At 33.4% G+C, this 15,944-nt stretch overlaps 1 protein-coding gene across 1 annotated transcript; it reads right to left on the bottom strand.

Moving 5' to 3' along the window:
* Positions 1–803: 803 nt before the first annotated feature.
* Positions 804–6,540, bottom strand: LOC122298379 (WD repeat and HMG-box DNA-binding protein 1). Its single transcript, XM_043108099.1, has 12 exons — positions 6,197–6,540; positions 4,615–5,720; positions 4,280–4,456; positions 4,017–4,130; positions 3,240–3,344; positions 2,822–2,956; positions 2,677–2,732; positions 2,472–2,571; positions 2,282–2,398; positions 1,970–2,096; positions 1,702–1,832; positions 804–1,623 (listed from the first exon to the last, which is right to left on the bottom strand). Exons 1-12 carry the CDS (start codon positions 6,477–6,479, stop codon positions 1,186–1,188), a joined length of 2,889 nt encoding a protein of 962 aa, XP_042964033.1. The 5' UTR covers positions 6,480–6,540; the 3' UTR covers positions 804–1,185.
* Positions 6,541–15,944: the final 9,404 nt, after the last annotated feature.

Raw genomic sequence — 15,944 nt, 5'->3', positions numbered from 1 at the left:
ATTTGATTCCATCTTGTTTTTTAGATTTTCACAATGACAAAGACCCCCCTTTAGCATGTAAGTTATATGTACATATGAAAATGTTATTTGGTTTTAATATGAATGGACGAGCCTTGTAGAGAAAATAAAAAATAAAAGGATATATATGCAGACTCGGAAGCTAAAGAAAACTGCAAACCAAAATGGCAAGCAAGGATGTGGCGTAGATGACCCAGCTAGCAATTTTGCTCACTTATTAATCGAGAAATCTTATGAATCTCTCTAATCTTCTAGCATGTAATCAATAACGGTGTCGCCATCGCTAATATAAACATGTATCTGTTAAGACTAATCATTTGCATGGAGGATATTGAGAAATTGAGATGGACTTACATTGCAAATGCAGCATGATTGATCGAATTCAAGTGAAAGATACAACAAAGATAATGCTCCTACTAAGGCTTAAGATAAAGAAAATCCTCTGAGTTCTTCACCCCCAATCTTTTCACTCCATCCAAATATGGAGGTTAGTATTTATCACCAGACTTATGCCTCATTGGATATACAAATGAGATAGGATGAAAGTTAAAAATTGAATAAAATATTATTAAAATATAATTTTTTTAATATTGTTTTTCTTTTGAAATTTGAAAAATTTGAATTGTTTATTGTATTTTATTTGGAAGTTTGAAAAAATTATAATGATTAGATGAGATGGTTTGTGAAAACATACTAGACCTTAGTCCCATGTCGGAGGTATTGGCTAACAAACAAGCATCTTCATCCCATCTAACTACTTAATTGGAAATAACAAGATCAGTTGCTACAGAAATAACAATTGGAAAGAGAATGGCATTTACATCAAAGTAGATATACAGTATAATTCATTGCTTTCTACAATATAATGAAATCATGAACTGTGAGGGCACCAAGTGCTTAAGACAAGAATGAAGCCCCTATTATCTCTCAAATACATAACCACAGAACAAGACATCCATAGTTCTACATATTGTAGTTTGCCTCTAAATTGTAGGTCATAGAATTTCCTCCAATAGTGAGCCAGACCAGAAACAGAATGGAAGACAAGCTGCAGGTGTATAGACCGTTTCAGCTCAGGTTACGCCGGATAACATGGATTGATCATTATCTTTTCTTGAGACTGCAATCTTCACATTACAAAATTGGAAAGATCAAGCTGAAGGGACTTCACTTGATAGATGACTTCAGAAAAGGATTAGATGGGCGATGAGATTGTACTTGATTTTCCACTAATTTATTCGCCTCCTTGTTGGATGACTTTACAAATGGATTAGATGAGCCATTTGGTTGTATTCCAGACATTTCCCCAACCTTCTTTACCTCCCCGTAGCTTTTTACCTTCTCTATCTCCTTTTCCTTTTCAATGTCATCCAACACCGGAATTTGGTTTTGTTCCGTTTTCTGTATTCCAACTCTAGCAACCTCCTGTGATTTCGCCTTCTTAGTAAACAGAGGAGCAGTCAATTTTGGTGATGACAAGGGAATAGCACTTTCCGTTGTTTTGATTTTTTCAGCAGAAGTTAAGGTCTTGTTAGCTGCAACATGAGCCACTGAGTTTGGGAGAGGTTTTTGCTTCGTCCTTTCAGCTTCATTAAGCAACCTTTCCTGTTATACGCAGAGATGATGAAAATGTTCAACTTCTTGACCAATAAAGAGCTGCGCACCCTTCAGAAAAAGGCTTACCTCCAATACGCTATTGAACCGTTCGGCCAAGTTAGGAAGCTTCAGTGCAGTAACAAGCTTGATTGCACCCTTAACAGATTTTTCCATTGTTAAAAGTTTCACAAGTTCAGTAGCCCTCACAAGCTTATCACCTGATATAACCACCGTAAGTAAGCAAGGCAATGACATTTAATTTTATGTCAGAATCTAGACTATATAAAGGGGAAAAGAGGCTAGGAGACAAAACATGAATCCTCGTTTTATGTTACCACAAATCGTAAATACTCACCATTGCAGCAGGATGCAATAAGCCTCAAGATGCATCTATCTTGAGCCACTTCCAGACCAAAAGCCTCATCATCAAGTGAAGTAGTGTCCAAACCAGCACCAGCCATTTCTTCCATTCTCTTTTGAATCTGCATGGTACATACATCTTAAAGTTTCAGCATTTGGATAGCAGTTGTAAAGATATAAAGCATGTAGTTCTTTTTCAAAAACCACAAATTAACATAAAATGAGGATTACAACTAGAAAAACAACAGATGGGTGAGACGATAATAAGAAAATAAGCTGAGAAATATAACGGGAAGAAAGATCAAACCTGTAAGAGATGCATGTTGTTCAGTATAAACTCATTTTCAAGGGCTTCTGCTCCAAGGTCCGAGGATGCAAGAGGAAATGAAAGATTTAGTAGAGTGAGAACTGGTTTGGGCATCACCTGAAGAGAGGGAGAAAGTCAAGAAATAGTTGACAAAAGATGAAGCAGAATGACAAGTCATGAGCTCTTATACCTGGGGGAATAAGTCTGGATATTTGCAAACAATACAAAACAGCTTGCTTGCATTCAACCCAACCACCCAATAGTTTTCGTCCGACTTTTCTTTACTAGCACTGCATAGCAAATCATTACTAAATAAAGTACAGGACTAGGAGGTTATTACGGAAAAAAATTTTAACCCACAGAATAAATTTCTTTTTCTTAGAAGAATCTGTAACCTGAAGAGTGGGAGCCAACTGCCACCATATTGGTTAGTAAACACTCTCAACACGCCCTACAGATTTTAAAGTCAAGATCTAAAATTAAGAAAAGCAGTCTTCAGCGTAAAAAAGTCACATGACTTGAGAAAAGAATTGAGATTACCTTAGAATCATTAGAGCTTAAAAGGCCTTCTTCACTAAACCCAAACCATGTTAGACGTGAACCAGGAGTTAGTGGCAGACGTCCCCTGAGAGGCTGGGTTCCACTAGATATGTTGAATACTCTGAACTCCAACATCTGCAAGTTACAAAAGGGCTTACATTTAATTTTCGGCAAGCATAATATAATATTAAGTGATCACAAGTTCCGATCAACAATGCCGACAGTCTGACACAGTCTTCACCAGGCAGACAGTTAACCATTCTGTCCACAAATTTACACTGGTATGAACTTAGACTTCAGGACTATTGGTTATGGCCTTTGTAAATATTCTTGTCCTAAGTTGTATGAAGACGAGTCAAGATTGAGCCTTGGACTAACCAGTACCCTTAAAACAGAGTATGGTAGATTGAAACAAGACCTGATCATTTGAGGGAAGACAGTCAGAAGCATGAGTGACAACTGCAAGTTCATCCTTGAAGCCCGCTGCAGTTACCACTGGCCCATCAAGTGAAAGGATATGTTTCTGCAATGAATCGAATGAATCAAAACATTTGTGCACAGAAAGAGCTCGTTATGATTATCATTTCACAAAAGTCTAAATACAGGACTGATGCATTAGAACTTTTGCGAAATCATAATTCCAGGAACCACAGAACCCATTAATTGAACTGGAACTTTGCCCATTCGTTTTTCAGCTGAATGAACCCAAAAATGCATAATTTTGAATTTTTCACCAGAAATGGAACACTCCTATTTCCTACAGGCAATCTTTCTATTATTGCTTTTAACAATGCAACTGTTCAGCTATTATTTCACTTTCTAGAATTGCAAAACCCAAAAATGTATCCATGAAGTTTTCCGTACATGATAAGAGTTCTTTAACAGAAATAAACCCACAAATATCTGAAGAACTACTTTACATCTTACAAATGTATCACTAGAAGATAAATTAGATGAATAACGAAAGAAAACATATTTCTCTATCTCCATTACTCATTCAAGTAAGGCCACTACATCTGCTTATAAGTTTTTCTCCCTCTTCCTACTTGGTGCTGCTTATACATGCTATCCCCCATACTTGGGAAATTACACCATTTTGTCATTGTGGAAAATACCAAAGGATGAGAGAAAAAAAAAAATGACAGCATAAATCCCTAATATCGACTGATATATTTAAGACGTTTATTTGACAAACCTGCAAACCACCCTCAGTAAAGATGCGAAGAAAATTAGAACTTGTAATTGCAGCTACCCAGGCAGTACCAAGTGCAACGACCTTCACTTCTTCCCCTTCTAATCGCATAGACCACTGAGTTGGCAATACACGTACAAAGTCAGAACAATGAAAACTTCACATTCAATGTGGAGTCTGGACAGACAGTAATAACATAGGCCATGTACATTTCTTAACCAACACAAATTATAGCATGAACATGCTCAAAAGGTAAATGATCATACCTCACTGTTATTTGCCCAGGTGCTAAATGGGCGATACATAAGAGTACTCATGTTCTTCTCACCCTTGCAAGAGTTTGCAAAAACACTTGCATTCTCATTTAATGCAGCCACTGTAAAGCCAAAATGATCTGTCATTGACGGAACTCTTGGGCCTTTACCAGTATCATGGAAGTCTATCTGTATCGAAATCACTGAACAATTTAGTCCAAAACCCAGTCACTCCAGGCTACATACAAGCTCTGAATAAAAAAGCTCTGAATAAAAAGTGAGTGCAAAAAAAGAACAAGTATGGAAAGACGAGAGACTGAGACTAACTAACCAAAGGCATGGATTACCTCTATATGGGAGTATCCATCATGTTCAATAGTGGTTATACTTCCAGCCATATTATAGCACAAAAAGCGCCTTTTTCCAGGCAGCGCTGGAGTAGCACCTGGCTGAAATGCCTCCTGCATTTTCATCCTAGCAGATGTCATTATGCTTCTTAACCCCTCGTTCCTATTCAAGCTTTCTTTGTTTCTACAATTCATTTTCTTACGGGAATCAACCTTAGGCAAGCTCCATTCCTCGCTACCAGCCTCACTGAAATCTTCCTCATATGCAGTGTGCTTGCGTAGCCTTTTCCTGCTAGGCGGTTCAGTTTCACCATGACTATCTTCACCAAGATCACTTAGGCTACCAGATACATCAACATCATCCTGTTCATCTTCATCAAACAAAAGGAGACCGTTACTATTCTTTGATTGCAAATTTGGAACATCGTCAGTAGGAGATTTCATCGACGAAGGAACAACTGATTCCCATACACCATACTTTCCCATAACATCAATAACAGCCAGTGCGTTGCCAATGGGCTTCCATGCCATGCAACATATATTATCATCAAATTTATGGCTGTCAATATCCTGCTTCCGAGCCACATCCCAAATCAGAACCTGCCTATCTAGACCAGAAGTGGCCAAGTACTTACCATTGGGTGACCAAGAAAAGAAACAAATAGGTTGTATGTGATCGCCTCTCAATGAAAACAGCTTTTCAGCCGTATCTCTATCGTACATCACCAGGTCATTTCTCAAACCTGGGGCAGCCAAGGTCTCCCCATCGGGACTCCAGCTAACTACATTCATGACAGAAAGGTCTGAACCAGTGTCAGGAGCTATGCCGTTTAAAGTGTGCAATGTTCTTCCAGAATGGAGCTCCCAATAAATGACACTCCCAGCCGAATCAATCGATGCCAAGTATTCACTATTCGGGTCAAAAGCTAAGCCGGTGACAGGCCCTTTATGTCCTTTAAGAACCCTGGCTATTGAACCGTCAATCGTGTTGATTAGCTTAATCCCCTCATCATCTCCAGCGGCTGCCAACATACTCCCTGATCTATTAAATGCAAGGGCTCGTATTGGCAGCGTGAATCTAGTGATATTAGTCTCAAATTCTCCACCTGACAAAAAAAAAAAAAAAAGAGGGTCTTGTACAATCAGTCAAACTAAATAAAAAAAGCTAAATGAAGCTTTAAGATGATTGCACTTGGCCGAGGCCTCCAAGATTTAAACCAACTAGAATTCAATGGGCTAAACTGCGAAAATTGTGGGAATTCACAATTGATATTAATATCTACCAAATATTTCTAGAATTGACAATTGATCTTATCAACTATTTTTGAAAACCATACAGTTACGGAATCTAAATAAAGAAGTAACCACAATAAACAGAGGCGTGAAGAAACAGAATTCGAATTCGAATTAGACCTAGTTTTTCCCTAAACCTAAAATCAAACCTAGTTTCCAAATCATCCAATTCTCAGAAACATTGTCAATATATAGAAATATGAGTTTTTTCTGTCCAAAGTCTCAAAATTAGCCCCCCCCCCCAAAAACAAAAAGCGGCACAAAAAGGGAAACAACATCAGTAGGATACCTGGAAACTTGTACAGCTTGACGGAGTGATCCACGGATCCAGAAGCGAGGCAGGTGGAGTTGGGGCTAATCGCGAGGGCAGTGACGCCATCACGGTGGTGGCGGAGGATCTTGGGAGCAGTTGAGGGAAGAAGTGGGTCGTGGATGGAGATGGAGGGATCGGAAGAGGAGGCCGTGACGAGGTGAAGGGCTTGCTGGTCCCACAGGACGGAGCAGAATGAGCCGCGGCCACTGTTTGTGGCCACCTTGTGGGCCTCCCTGAGCTTCACTGACCGAACTTTCATGGCGGCTCCGGGGATATGTTTGGCTTTGGTTGGTGAAATTTTGTGGATTCGTTTTCTTCGGGACAGGGTTTTGACTTTTGAGGGGCCGTAGATTTGGCGGGTAAGTTGATTTGGCGGGAGGGAAATCATATTTAGAATTTTGAATAGCGCGGAACGGCATATTACAAGCAAGCCATTGCTTGGTGTTAGGCCCTTTGGATCTAAACTCAACTAAGATTAATTGTTTATTTTAAGTTAAGTTTAATATTTAAATACTTAATTTTTAAATTATTAAACTCATTTTTATTTAAAAAATCTTTACATATAGGACTTATAATCTTTTTCAATTCAACACATCTTTACATACGAGATCCATAATATTTTTTAACTTTTCATAAATACATTTAAATTTATATTAATATTCAAACACATCTAAACTTATGTTAAGTAGACTTCACAAAACTCACTTCACCATATCAACTCATTATTATTCATAAATAACTCAACTCATCTCAACTCAGTTCAACATCCAAACGAGGTGTTAGGTTTTTTTTTTTTTTTAATGAATACGTTAGCCCCAACTAAACATTATTTCCCATAGAGCATTAGCATTGGCTTCATCAAAAGTCAATATATCTTCAAATTTTGATGAATTTACTTAAAATGAACCTACATTAGATTCATCAAAAAAATATTTGGAAAGTTTTGAGCTATAGTAATTGTTGTTCTTCCTTCAAATTTAAAAGTCTACTATTCCACATTCAAACTAATATTTTATTCTAATTTTAATAGGCAATGGTTTTATTTTATTTTATTCTAAATTAGTTGGGAATCAATTATTTAAGTACTAAATTAAATTATTAATGTCCATATGGTTAGTATAATTACAAAATATGAAGAAAAAAATTAAAAATATTACTATAAAAAAAATAATATTATATTATTATTTTGATGAATTTAATGGCTAATCCAATGTGGAATTATAGATATGAAGGTTTTGAATTTATGAAAAATATGTACTTTTCATCAAATTTTGAAGATGAATATGATGAGTGCAATGCTAGTGCTCTAAGAGCATCCTCATTGGCTTGGCCAAATGAATATGTTGGCCAAAATTTAAATTATTTATATAAAAAAAAAACCCACACCAGATTAGACAAATCTAAAACATTTTACATTTTTGCTATAGTCATTAGCTAAAGGTAGAAGACCACTTTCATTCAACAAAAATTAAATTATTACTTTCTCACTCCCACACTTTCATTTTTACATTTTCATTTCACCAATTAAAATATTAAAATATTCTGCACTTTCACTTCACCAATTAAAATATTAAAATATTCTACACTTTCATTTTAAAGGATTAAATGACCTTTGAAAATATGTTTTTTTAATAATATTATTAATTTAATTATAATATAATTATTAATAATATTAAATTGGTAGAATTATAAAATGTGATAAAAATAAATTTTTTTAAAAAAATATTAATTTAATAGTATTTTATTATTATATAAAGAATGAATGGCTAATCCAATATGGGATTGAATTAAAATGGAATATGCAAATGCAAACAATGTTGATATTGGTTAAATTCATCTTCAAATTTAGCCAAGCCAATGAGGATACTCTAAACACACCATCTACATGATAGCATAATTTGATCGGTAAAATTTAAATTTTTAAATTTATTTTTTAAATCAAATTATGACACGTGACTGATATATAATATAAAGATATTTAAATAGAATTATGTATTGTATTCAATACCACGCGTATAATTAAAAGCAAATAAACGGTTAATGGAGCTAAAAACATAAGTCTGGATCTATGCTTCTCAATGTAATCGAGGAAATGACCACCAAAAAGATAGGTTTTTTTTTTTTTTTTTAATGTAAGACCGCAAAGGGTTTGCAATACTAAAATTGAGACTTATAAGGGATACTTTGATGGACCGTTTCTAAGCTTTCGATAGAGCATTAGAAAAGCGATTAGAATTACCCTTTGAATTATAAAGTATATAATGAAACCGAGTTAGATGCATAATGTAAGTTTTCACAAAATTAGTTGGGTTTTAAAGCTTTTAGAAAAAGTTTACGTGAACAACAATAAATATTATGGAACCCAGTTTATGTCTTTATCTCTCTTCCACTATAACTCTTGAAGTTTAGAAAAGTAAAAACTGATATTATAATATATTTTTTTAATATTCTTTTTGTTTTAAAATTTAAAAAAGTTAAATTATTTTTTGTATTTTGTTTGAGAATTTGATAAAGTTGTAATAATTAGATGAGATGAGATAGTTTGTGAAAATAAACAATGACCGAAAGATCTTGGTCTTGTGTCCAAATAGTTGTACATTGTATTTGTGAATGTGCAATGCCCAATAGGAAGGGAGAAATATGTGCAATACATAAACTAACAATCAAGCGAATCATTGGTACTAAATTAATTATTAATGAGATTATTTTCTTATCAAGACAAAATTATATAGATTAAACTATATAAGATGCTCAAAAGGTAATTAAAGAGCTCAATAAAAGGCTCCTATATGTGCTTGTATGGGGTAGATTGTAGATTGAAGACATCATAGGCATTTTAACTAAAAGATCAGATTTAGAGTTTGACTTTATTTTCAGATAAGGAAACAATGCAGCTTATGAAATTGCTAAAAGAGCTTTGCGTACAGAGGGAGAATGCTAATGGATAGAGGATGAATAGGGGCGGCAAATCGTAATTTTACATCGCGTTCGTATCATGTCAAGTAATGAACATTTAATTATATAGATCAACCCGAACTCAATCTATTAAACTAAATGTGTCAAACATTCAAACCCTATCCCAACTCATTTAGATAACGAGTGTGTCACTTATTTTAATTAATTTAATAATTAATTAAAAATATGTTAACACAACATGCATGACTCATTTAAGCTAATTTATTTTATGTAAATGAATTGAACTAAAATGCAAATATCATTTGATTGGATTAACATAATTTGAAATAAAAGTTAAAATCAATATTTATTAATAATCACAATATCTTAAAAAATATATATATATCAATATTTTTCAAATTTTAATATATAATAAAACCAATATTACAAACCATACAATAACAAATATTACAACTTAAACTTACACTCACAACAATAAAATAAATAAATATATAAGCATACTGAAAAATATTAATATTATAACTTAACAATAATAAAATTTTAATTTTGAAATAAATTCTAAACAGGTCAAAACAAGTTGATTCTGTTCTAAGCAAGTTGACCCATTTATATATCGTGTCTTAACGTGTCAATTCGTTTTAACCCGAACCCATTAACATCAAATCCAAGTCCATTAATTTTGTATCGTATTAATTTTGAGTTTGTGGATAGTGTCAAATATTGTCACCCCTAAACTTGCTGAGATTAATTCTATTGTAACAAGAGAGATGTCTTGTAATAAATAAGTATCAGTTATGAATGAATGAGAAGCAACACTTGTTAATCAAAAAAAAAATTACTTGATGGTAATCACCTACCGTGCTTCTGTTCGATCGTATTAATTGCGTATTATCTCCCATTTTATTTCCGGCATGCTTTTGAGACCAAAATTTTATAAATGATAGTGAAATTATTTATGAATAATAATAAAATAATTTGAATTAAGATGTTTTATTAAATTTTAAAAAATAAGAGAAAAAATATTAAATAAAAATATCATAAAATTAAAAATTTGTTTGAATATTATTTTTTAATATTATTTTTGTTTTTTAATATGAAAAAAGTTACATTGTTTTTTGTGTTATTTTAAAAGTTTGGAAAAATTGTAATAATCAGATGAAAAATTTGAAATTTAAAATTGAAAAATATTTGTGTTTAAGAGATATTTAAAAATGAAATTATTATAAATTTTGAAATGAGATAAGATTGTTAGTGTTTCCAAACAAGCTCCCATTGTGAGCTGCAGTTAATGCCTCAAGCCATGCATTAGATGGCACCACTCTCGACCATCCTCCTCCTTTGTTTGCCTATGTCTTGCCCATCTATGTTTTACACAACTCTTCGTTCGCCCTCATCTTTACCTTGCTAGCCTCTTTCTTGCTAGTCTAGCCCCTTCTCTTTGGTAGTCTATCCTATGCTTGGCTTGCTAACCTTCATCTTGCAAGTCTTTCCCATTCATCACTATTCGCTTGCACTTTTAAATGAACAAAACAAAGATTTATAGGACCTTCATGGGATCATCAACATTATATTGTACACGTTATTGCAAATTTAAATTTAAAAATATAGGACCATATTAAGATGAAATGCATCATTTGTCTTAAAAATAAAAATAAAAATAAAAAAGGAAGACTTTTTTAGTTAAAGCTAAGAACACTAGTAGTGACTCAACAAAGTTAAAATTTGGCTAATATTTAGCTAAGGTGCACAATAACCACTTTAATGGACTCAATAAATAAACAGTGATTATAGCCTAAGGTTATTTGGCTGGCCAGATTGAGGCTAGCTAAATATTATTCTTATAATAAAATAATTCTACCTGAAAAATTTTGCTACTTTGGTCTCTTGCGCAAGAGAAAATGCACAAAAGGTAAAAAAGATGAAGAAGATGTGCTGCTTTCCTCTCTCTAAACTCCGGTGTGCAGTTGCAACGCTACTTTCCAAGTCAGGTGTAAAAAACCTAGTTTGTTGGTGGCCAAACAAGAATCTAAATGAAACTGGGTTTAATATGTTAATGTAAATTGTGATTTGGAAACAGTTTGAAAAATATATCAATTAAAAGAATATGACCCTTATAAAATAAAAATAAAAAATCGTTAGAATATTATATCCGTTAAAAATAATATGAATGTTATAAAATTAATGTATATTTTTTTCAATTACAATTATAATTAAAATAAATAAAAAGTTTAAAATCAATATTTTAATATAACAGTGATAGATTTGTTAAGCCTGTTATTTAATATTGTTAAAAAGTAGTTAGTTAAATTTATAAAAGTGAATTTTCTAATCAAATTTTGCCAAAGATTGTTGAGGCCACTACTAATGTTCTAAGATACTAATCCCTTGCACGGAGAGAAATATAGATAGAAATTTCTGTTCTTTCCTTTAAGACCTTGATAGCAAAATATAAACCTAAGATAAACATAAAGAAGATTATAAATTTAAGATTTCCTTATTTGTTTTTGGACTTTAAACTGTTAAGAGAATAATGATATATACAAACTCTAAATGTACAAGACTCCTACAGACATTTATAAAATAAGAGAATTTTATAAAGGGTAGACTTTATTATGAAAAAAATGTGAAAAATCAATTTTTTTATAAAAGACTTATACAAGACTTGTGCATTCAGAATTTATTTCTAGCATTTCTCTTTGAACAATAGACCGAAGCAAATAGGTCTGGAAATAGACAGGATAATGGGCCTTTCGAAAACAATAGGGCTAAAATTAGACCAACTTGGGTTGTAATGTGCCAACTATGGTCCAGAACTAAGCCTTTGAAAACATCATGCCCAAAATAGATGGGTACTGAAACCTAAAAAGTTTGCAGTCCCTCTTGTTGAGTACTGAATCCATGACTATGAAGTATTTTCCACTTCCAAATTTCAAGGAAGGAAGCTTGTTGACTATGCTTGGTTGATATCAGGTACAGGAAAACATATACATACATATACATATATATGTATAACAAAATAAAGTTGCCTTCCAAGCATAGGAGAGAAGAGCAAGCAGGAAGAGCACACCGCAGATGCGGAAATCCGTCGAAGAAATAGATTTGGGCAAAGTCAAATAGGAGTTGGAGGTATAGTAAAGAGTAATGCTACGTACAGTCGTAGAGTGTATAAATACCATGTAGTCGCTTTAAAAAAAAATAGAGTCTACTATTAAAAAATTAATTTTTTTGATGTGAATCTCATATTTATTTACTTTTTTCAAAGTGAGTGCAGCGCTTACACAGTCATGACTACAACTATCATTCATCTTCTAACTCACCCATCCAAAACTTGTTGGATATAATCTAGGGTTGTTACATCATTTTGGGGTTATTTGAGATGGTTCCCATTTTTCAAAAGCCATTCACATGGAAGATTTAGACACACAAACTTTAGGTGATGGTTAGGGATATGACCAAGAGGGTATGGTTTTTAGGTGATTTTGACAAAATGATGAAAGGAATGTTGTGCTGCGGATGGTGATGATGGATTATTGTCTAAATCAAGAGGATTAGGTTGATGGGGCTCAAGGTGGTGGAAGGGCATATGGTGGTGATTGAATTCTATGTTTGGGATTGTAATGTGGGTGTGTGTAGCCGTGCGAAGGAGAGAGGCTACATGTAAAGTGTTTGGCAGAAGGATGCAAAGGAGTATGATGTTAGTCACTTTGGAACAAAACTTGTCAGGATCGAACTTGTCAGTATGATGAAAATCAAAATTTGTTAATAAGATATATCTCTACACTAAATCTCATAATTATGATAATAATCATATTAAATAGGTGATTTGGTTTTATAAACTACTTAAATTCATGTATAAAGAATTTTTATAATCTACCTCCAAAGTTCATCATATGCAAATTATGATTTAGAATTTCAGAGTTTAGAATTGGAGAGAAATAAATTTTAGAGGATGCTTGGAGAATGAGATGAGATGAGAATTTTGTGAATAATAGTAAGATGGTTTGTGAACAGTTGAGAGATGGTTAGAATTAAGTATTTATTTGATTTTGAGAAAATGGAAAGAACAAGTTGAATAAAAAATAGTATAATGTTAAAGTATAATTTTTTAATATTATTTTTATTTTAGGATTTAAAAATTTTGAATTGTTTTTTGTTTGAGAATTTAGAAAAGTTGTAATGATTAATTTGAAAAAATTTTAATGATTAATTTGAGAGCGTTTATATTTGAATTATGTATAAGAAGGAAATGAGATGAGATGAGATAAAATAGAAATTGTTTCCAAACATCTCCAAATCTACATATCTAAATGCTCAACAAATAGTATTTTTATTTTCTAAGCAAGTATATTATAGATATATTTAACAGTTACATGATATAATACTCAACATTCATCCCAAGCGAGAAAATACAATACAAGAATAAAACAAAAAGGGATATGGGGTCAAATTTCCCACAAGGGGAGGCCACTTGAATATCTTTTGATAAACGGACTGTAATATTACGACTGGAAATCACAAGGAAGTGATTTGTGCTGCATTTCATTAGTTTGGATTGGCTACAACAGACTTTCACTACCTCTTTTCCACAATCATTGATTAGAAAAAGTAAAAATATAGAAAAATAGCAAACAGAAGATGTGCAGAATCACCGATGGATGACCACCAAGGATTGTGGCAATGAGAGTGGCACATGGTCGGATCTAAAGGATCCGAGGTCATTGGCTTGAGAAATGTTGCATGTGGTGGGAACAAACACTCCTCGGTGCAATGATGCATGGATCTCACGCGCAGTTTGAGCTGTACATGTGACATACGCTCCATTCAGTTCATCATTTTGCTTCTACTGTCTGGAGGATTGGCGGTTGGAGAGTCCTATGGTAGAGTGTGTGGCGGTCGTGGGGTCAGAAAGTGGTAGATCGGCGCTTCTCCTTGCTATGGACAAGAAAAAAACAATAACTAGAAAAGAATGAACTAGATAGTTTCTAGATAAATCAGATGAGAGGAGAGACAATGGGAGCCAAAGCTCCACTCCCTTATGGTCGAAGAAGATGGGATGTTTAGAGTTTTGATTGAGAGTAAAATCGTCTGGAGAGAGAAGATAATAAACCAAAAAAGTTAACGGGCTGAACAAATAGTATATCTTTAGTGTGTACTTATTACACCGCCATGGTTATACCCATAAAACATCACCAACAATGGCAAACTAGAAATATTGTTTTTGGGGCGAAGTTATTAAAAAAAATATGGGGGGCCAAAATTAAATTTTATATAATCTACCCTTTTAAAAACTTAATTTTTATTCAATTTTGGAAGGCCAACAATTCAGCAAAGGATTAAGCATTAGCCAAAATTATATATCAAATAATAACTATCCATATATGTCTTCCATATCAACATATTAAGATTAGGTATTATAACTAGCATCATATCATGTGAATGTTGACAACAAATAAATCTTTTAATTGAAATATAGTGTCTAAAATTCATATAGTAAAAACTATTTTAGTTGCAAAACATTTTACAAAAATAAATTCAACAATTTACGTAATTTGATGTGATCCGTTAAATTGTAAAGTTACTTTAATTATAAAGTAAATATAACGTATCATATAAAGTCATATTAATTTATAAATTTTATTTTATGTGATCTCTTTATAGCGACAACACTTATTGTAGATAGAGAAAACATTGATACGTGGGTTAGTTGCTTAATTAATTCGTCTTTTGAAGATGAAAAAACCCCAGGCACCTCCTTCACCCCCCCCCCCCTCCCAAAAAAAAAAAAACTCATAAAAAATCAAGGGATCTAGATTCGATATTCGTAGGTCCTCCACCTCCCTCTCATTCCCTCATTCCTCCATTCATCCACCTTGTTTATCAATTTTTCTTTTGTTTAGTTTTATTTTGCTTTCTTCAAGACTGAAAAAGACATATCTACAGCTTCTCGGCAATTCCCGATAAACACGTACAGCACAAGCTGATTTACAGATCGAAAATCATTCAAATGAAAGTGATGGTTTTGCGAAAATCATCGCGCTTGATTCTCACATGCCACCCTTTCTAGTAGCTCTTCTCGACACATGCATCAGATCATCAGACTCGCCATCTGTACTAAACCTTTCAGATTTGACATTTGTAGCTGAAAAGAGACAAGTGGTCTTCACGGGCCGTTACAGATTTTGAAGTCTATCAGAATTTGTCCAAACTGTAATCGTCCTTTTTTTCATCTACTTTATTACTTTCCTTTTTTGTTTCCTTATTATTAATTAAAATAAAAGAAGAGTTTGTCTTTTGGATGTGTTTGTCTATAGAGATTGAGTCATATTTTTCTATGAAGGATGAGGTTAAGTTTCTGTTTAGGTAGAAAATGTTATTTCTTGGACGTTTGTCTATAGAAAATATCAATAACAGTGAAGACCAGACTAGTTACAAAAGAAAATAATGTACTGATAGAGCTCCAAATATATTATTTTGATTTATAATGTCATGTTTGATATGAGAACATTTTAGAATATATTTAATCATAAATGTAAATTTTTTTGATGAATAAATGATGATAATTTCTCTTATTAAAAAAAATTCAGGATGTACTCGAGAAAAGCCGTTATAATAGACGGAGACGACGTTAACATAGAAACGGAAGAAGATTGGAGAGTGTAAAGAAGAAAGAAGCGGAAAGCGTGAGGAATCGGGAGAGGTGTGTCCACACCTCACGTGAGCCGGTAGGCAATAAGGGCCGAGTGAGGGGTACGATAGGGGATGGGCGCACCTGAACACTGGCTGCCGCTCACGTGCGCTACGTACTAAC

Source organism: Carya illinoinensis, chromosome 16, assembly GCF_018687715.1.
Source record: "Carya illinoinensis cultivar Pawnee chromosome 16, C.illinoinensisPawnee_v1, whole genome shotgun sequence".
NCBI classification, from domain to species: domain Eukaryota; kingdom Viridiplantae; phylum Streptophyta; class Magnoliopsida; order Fagales; family Juglandaceae; genus Carya; species Carya illinoinensis.
This window is presented reverse-complemented; position numbering and strand designations above follow the sequence as displayed.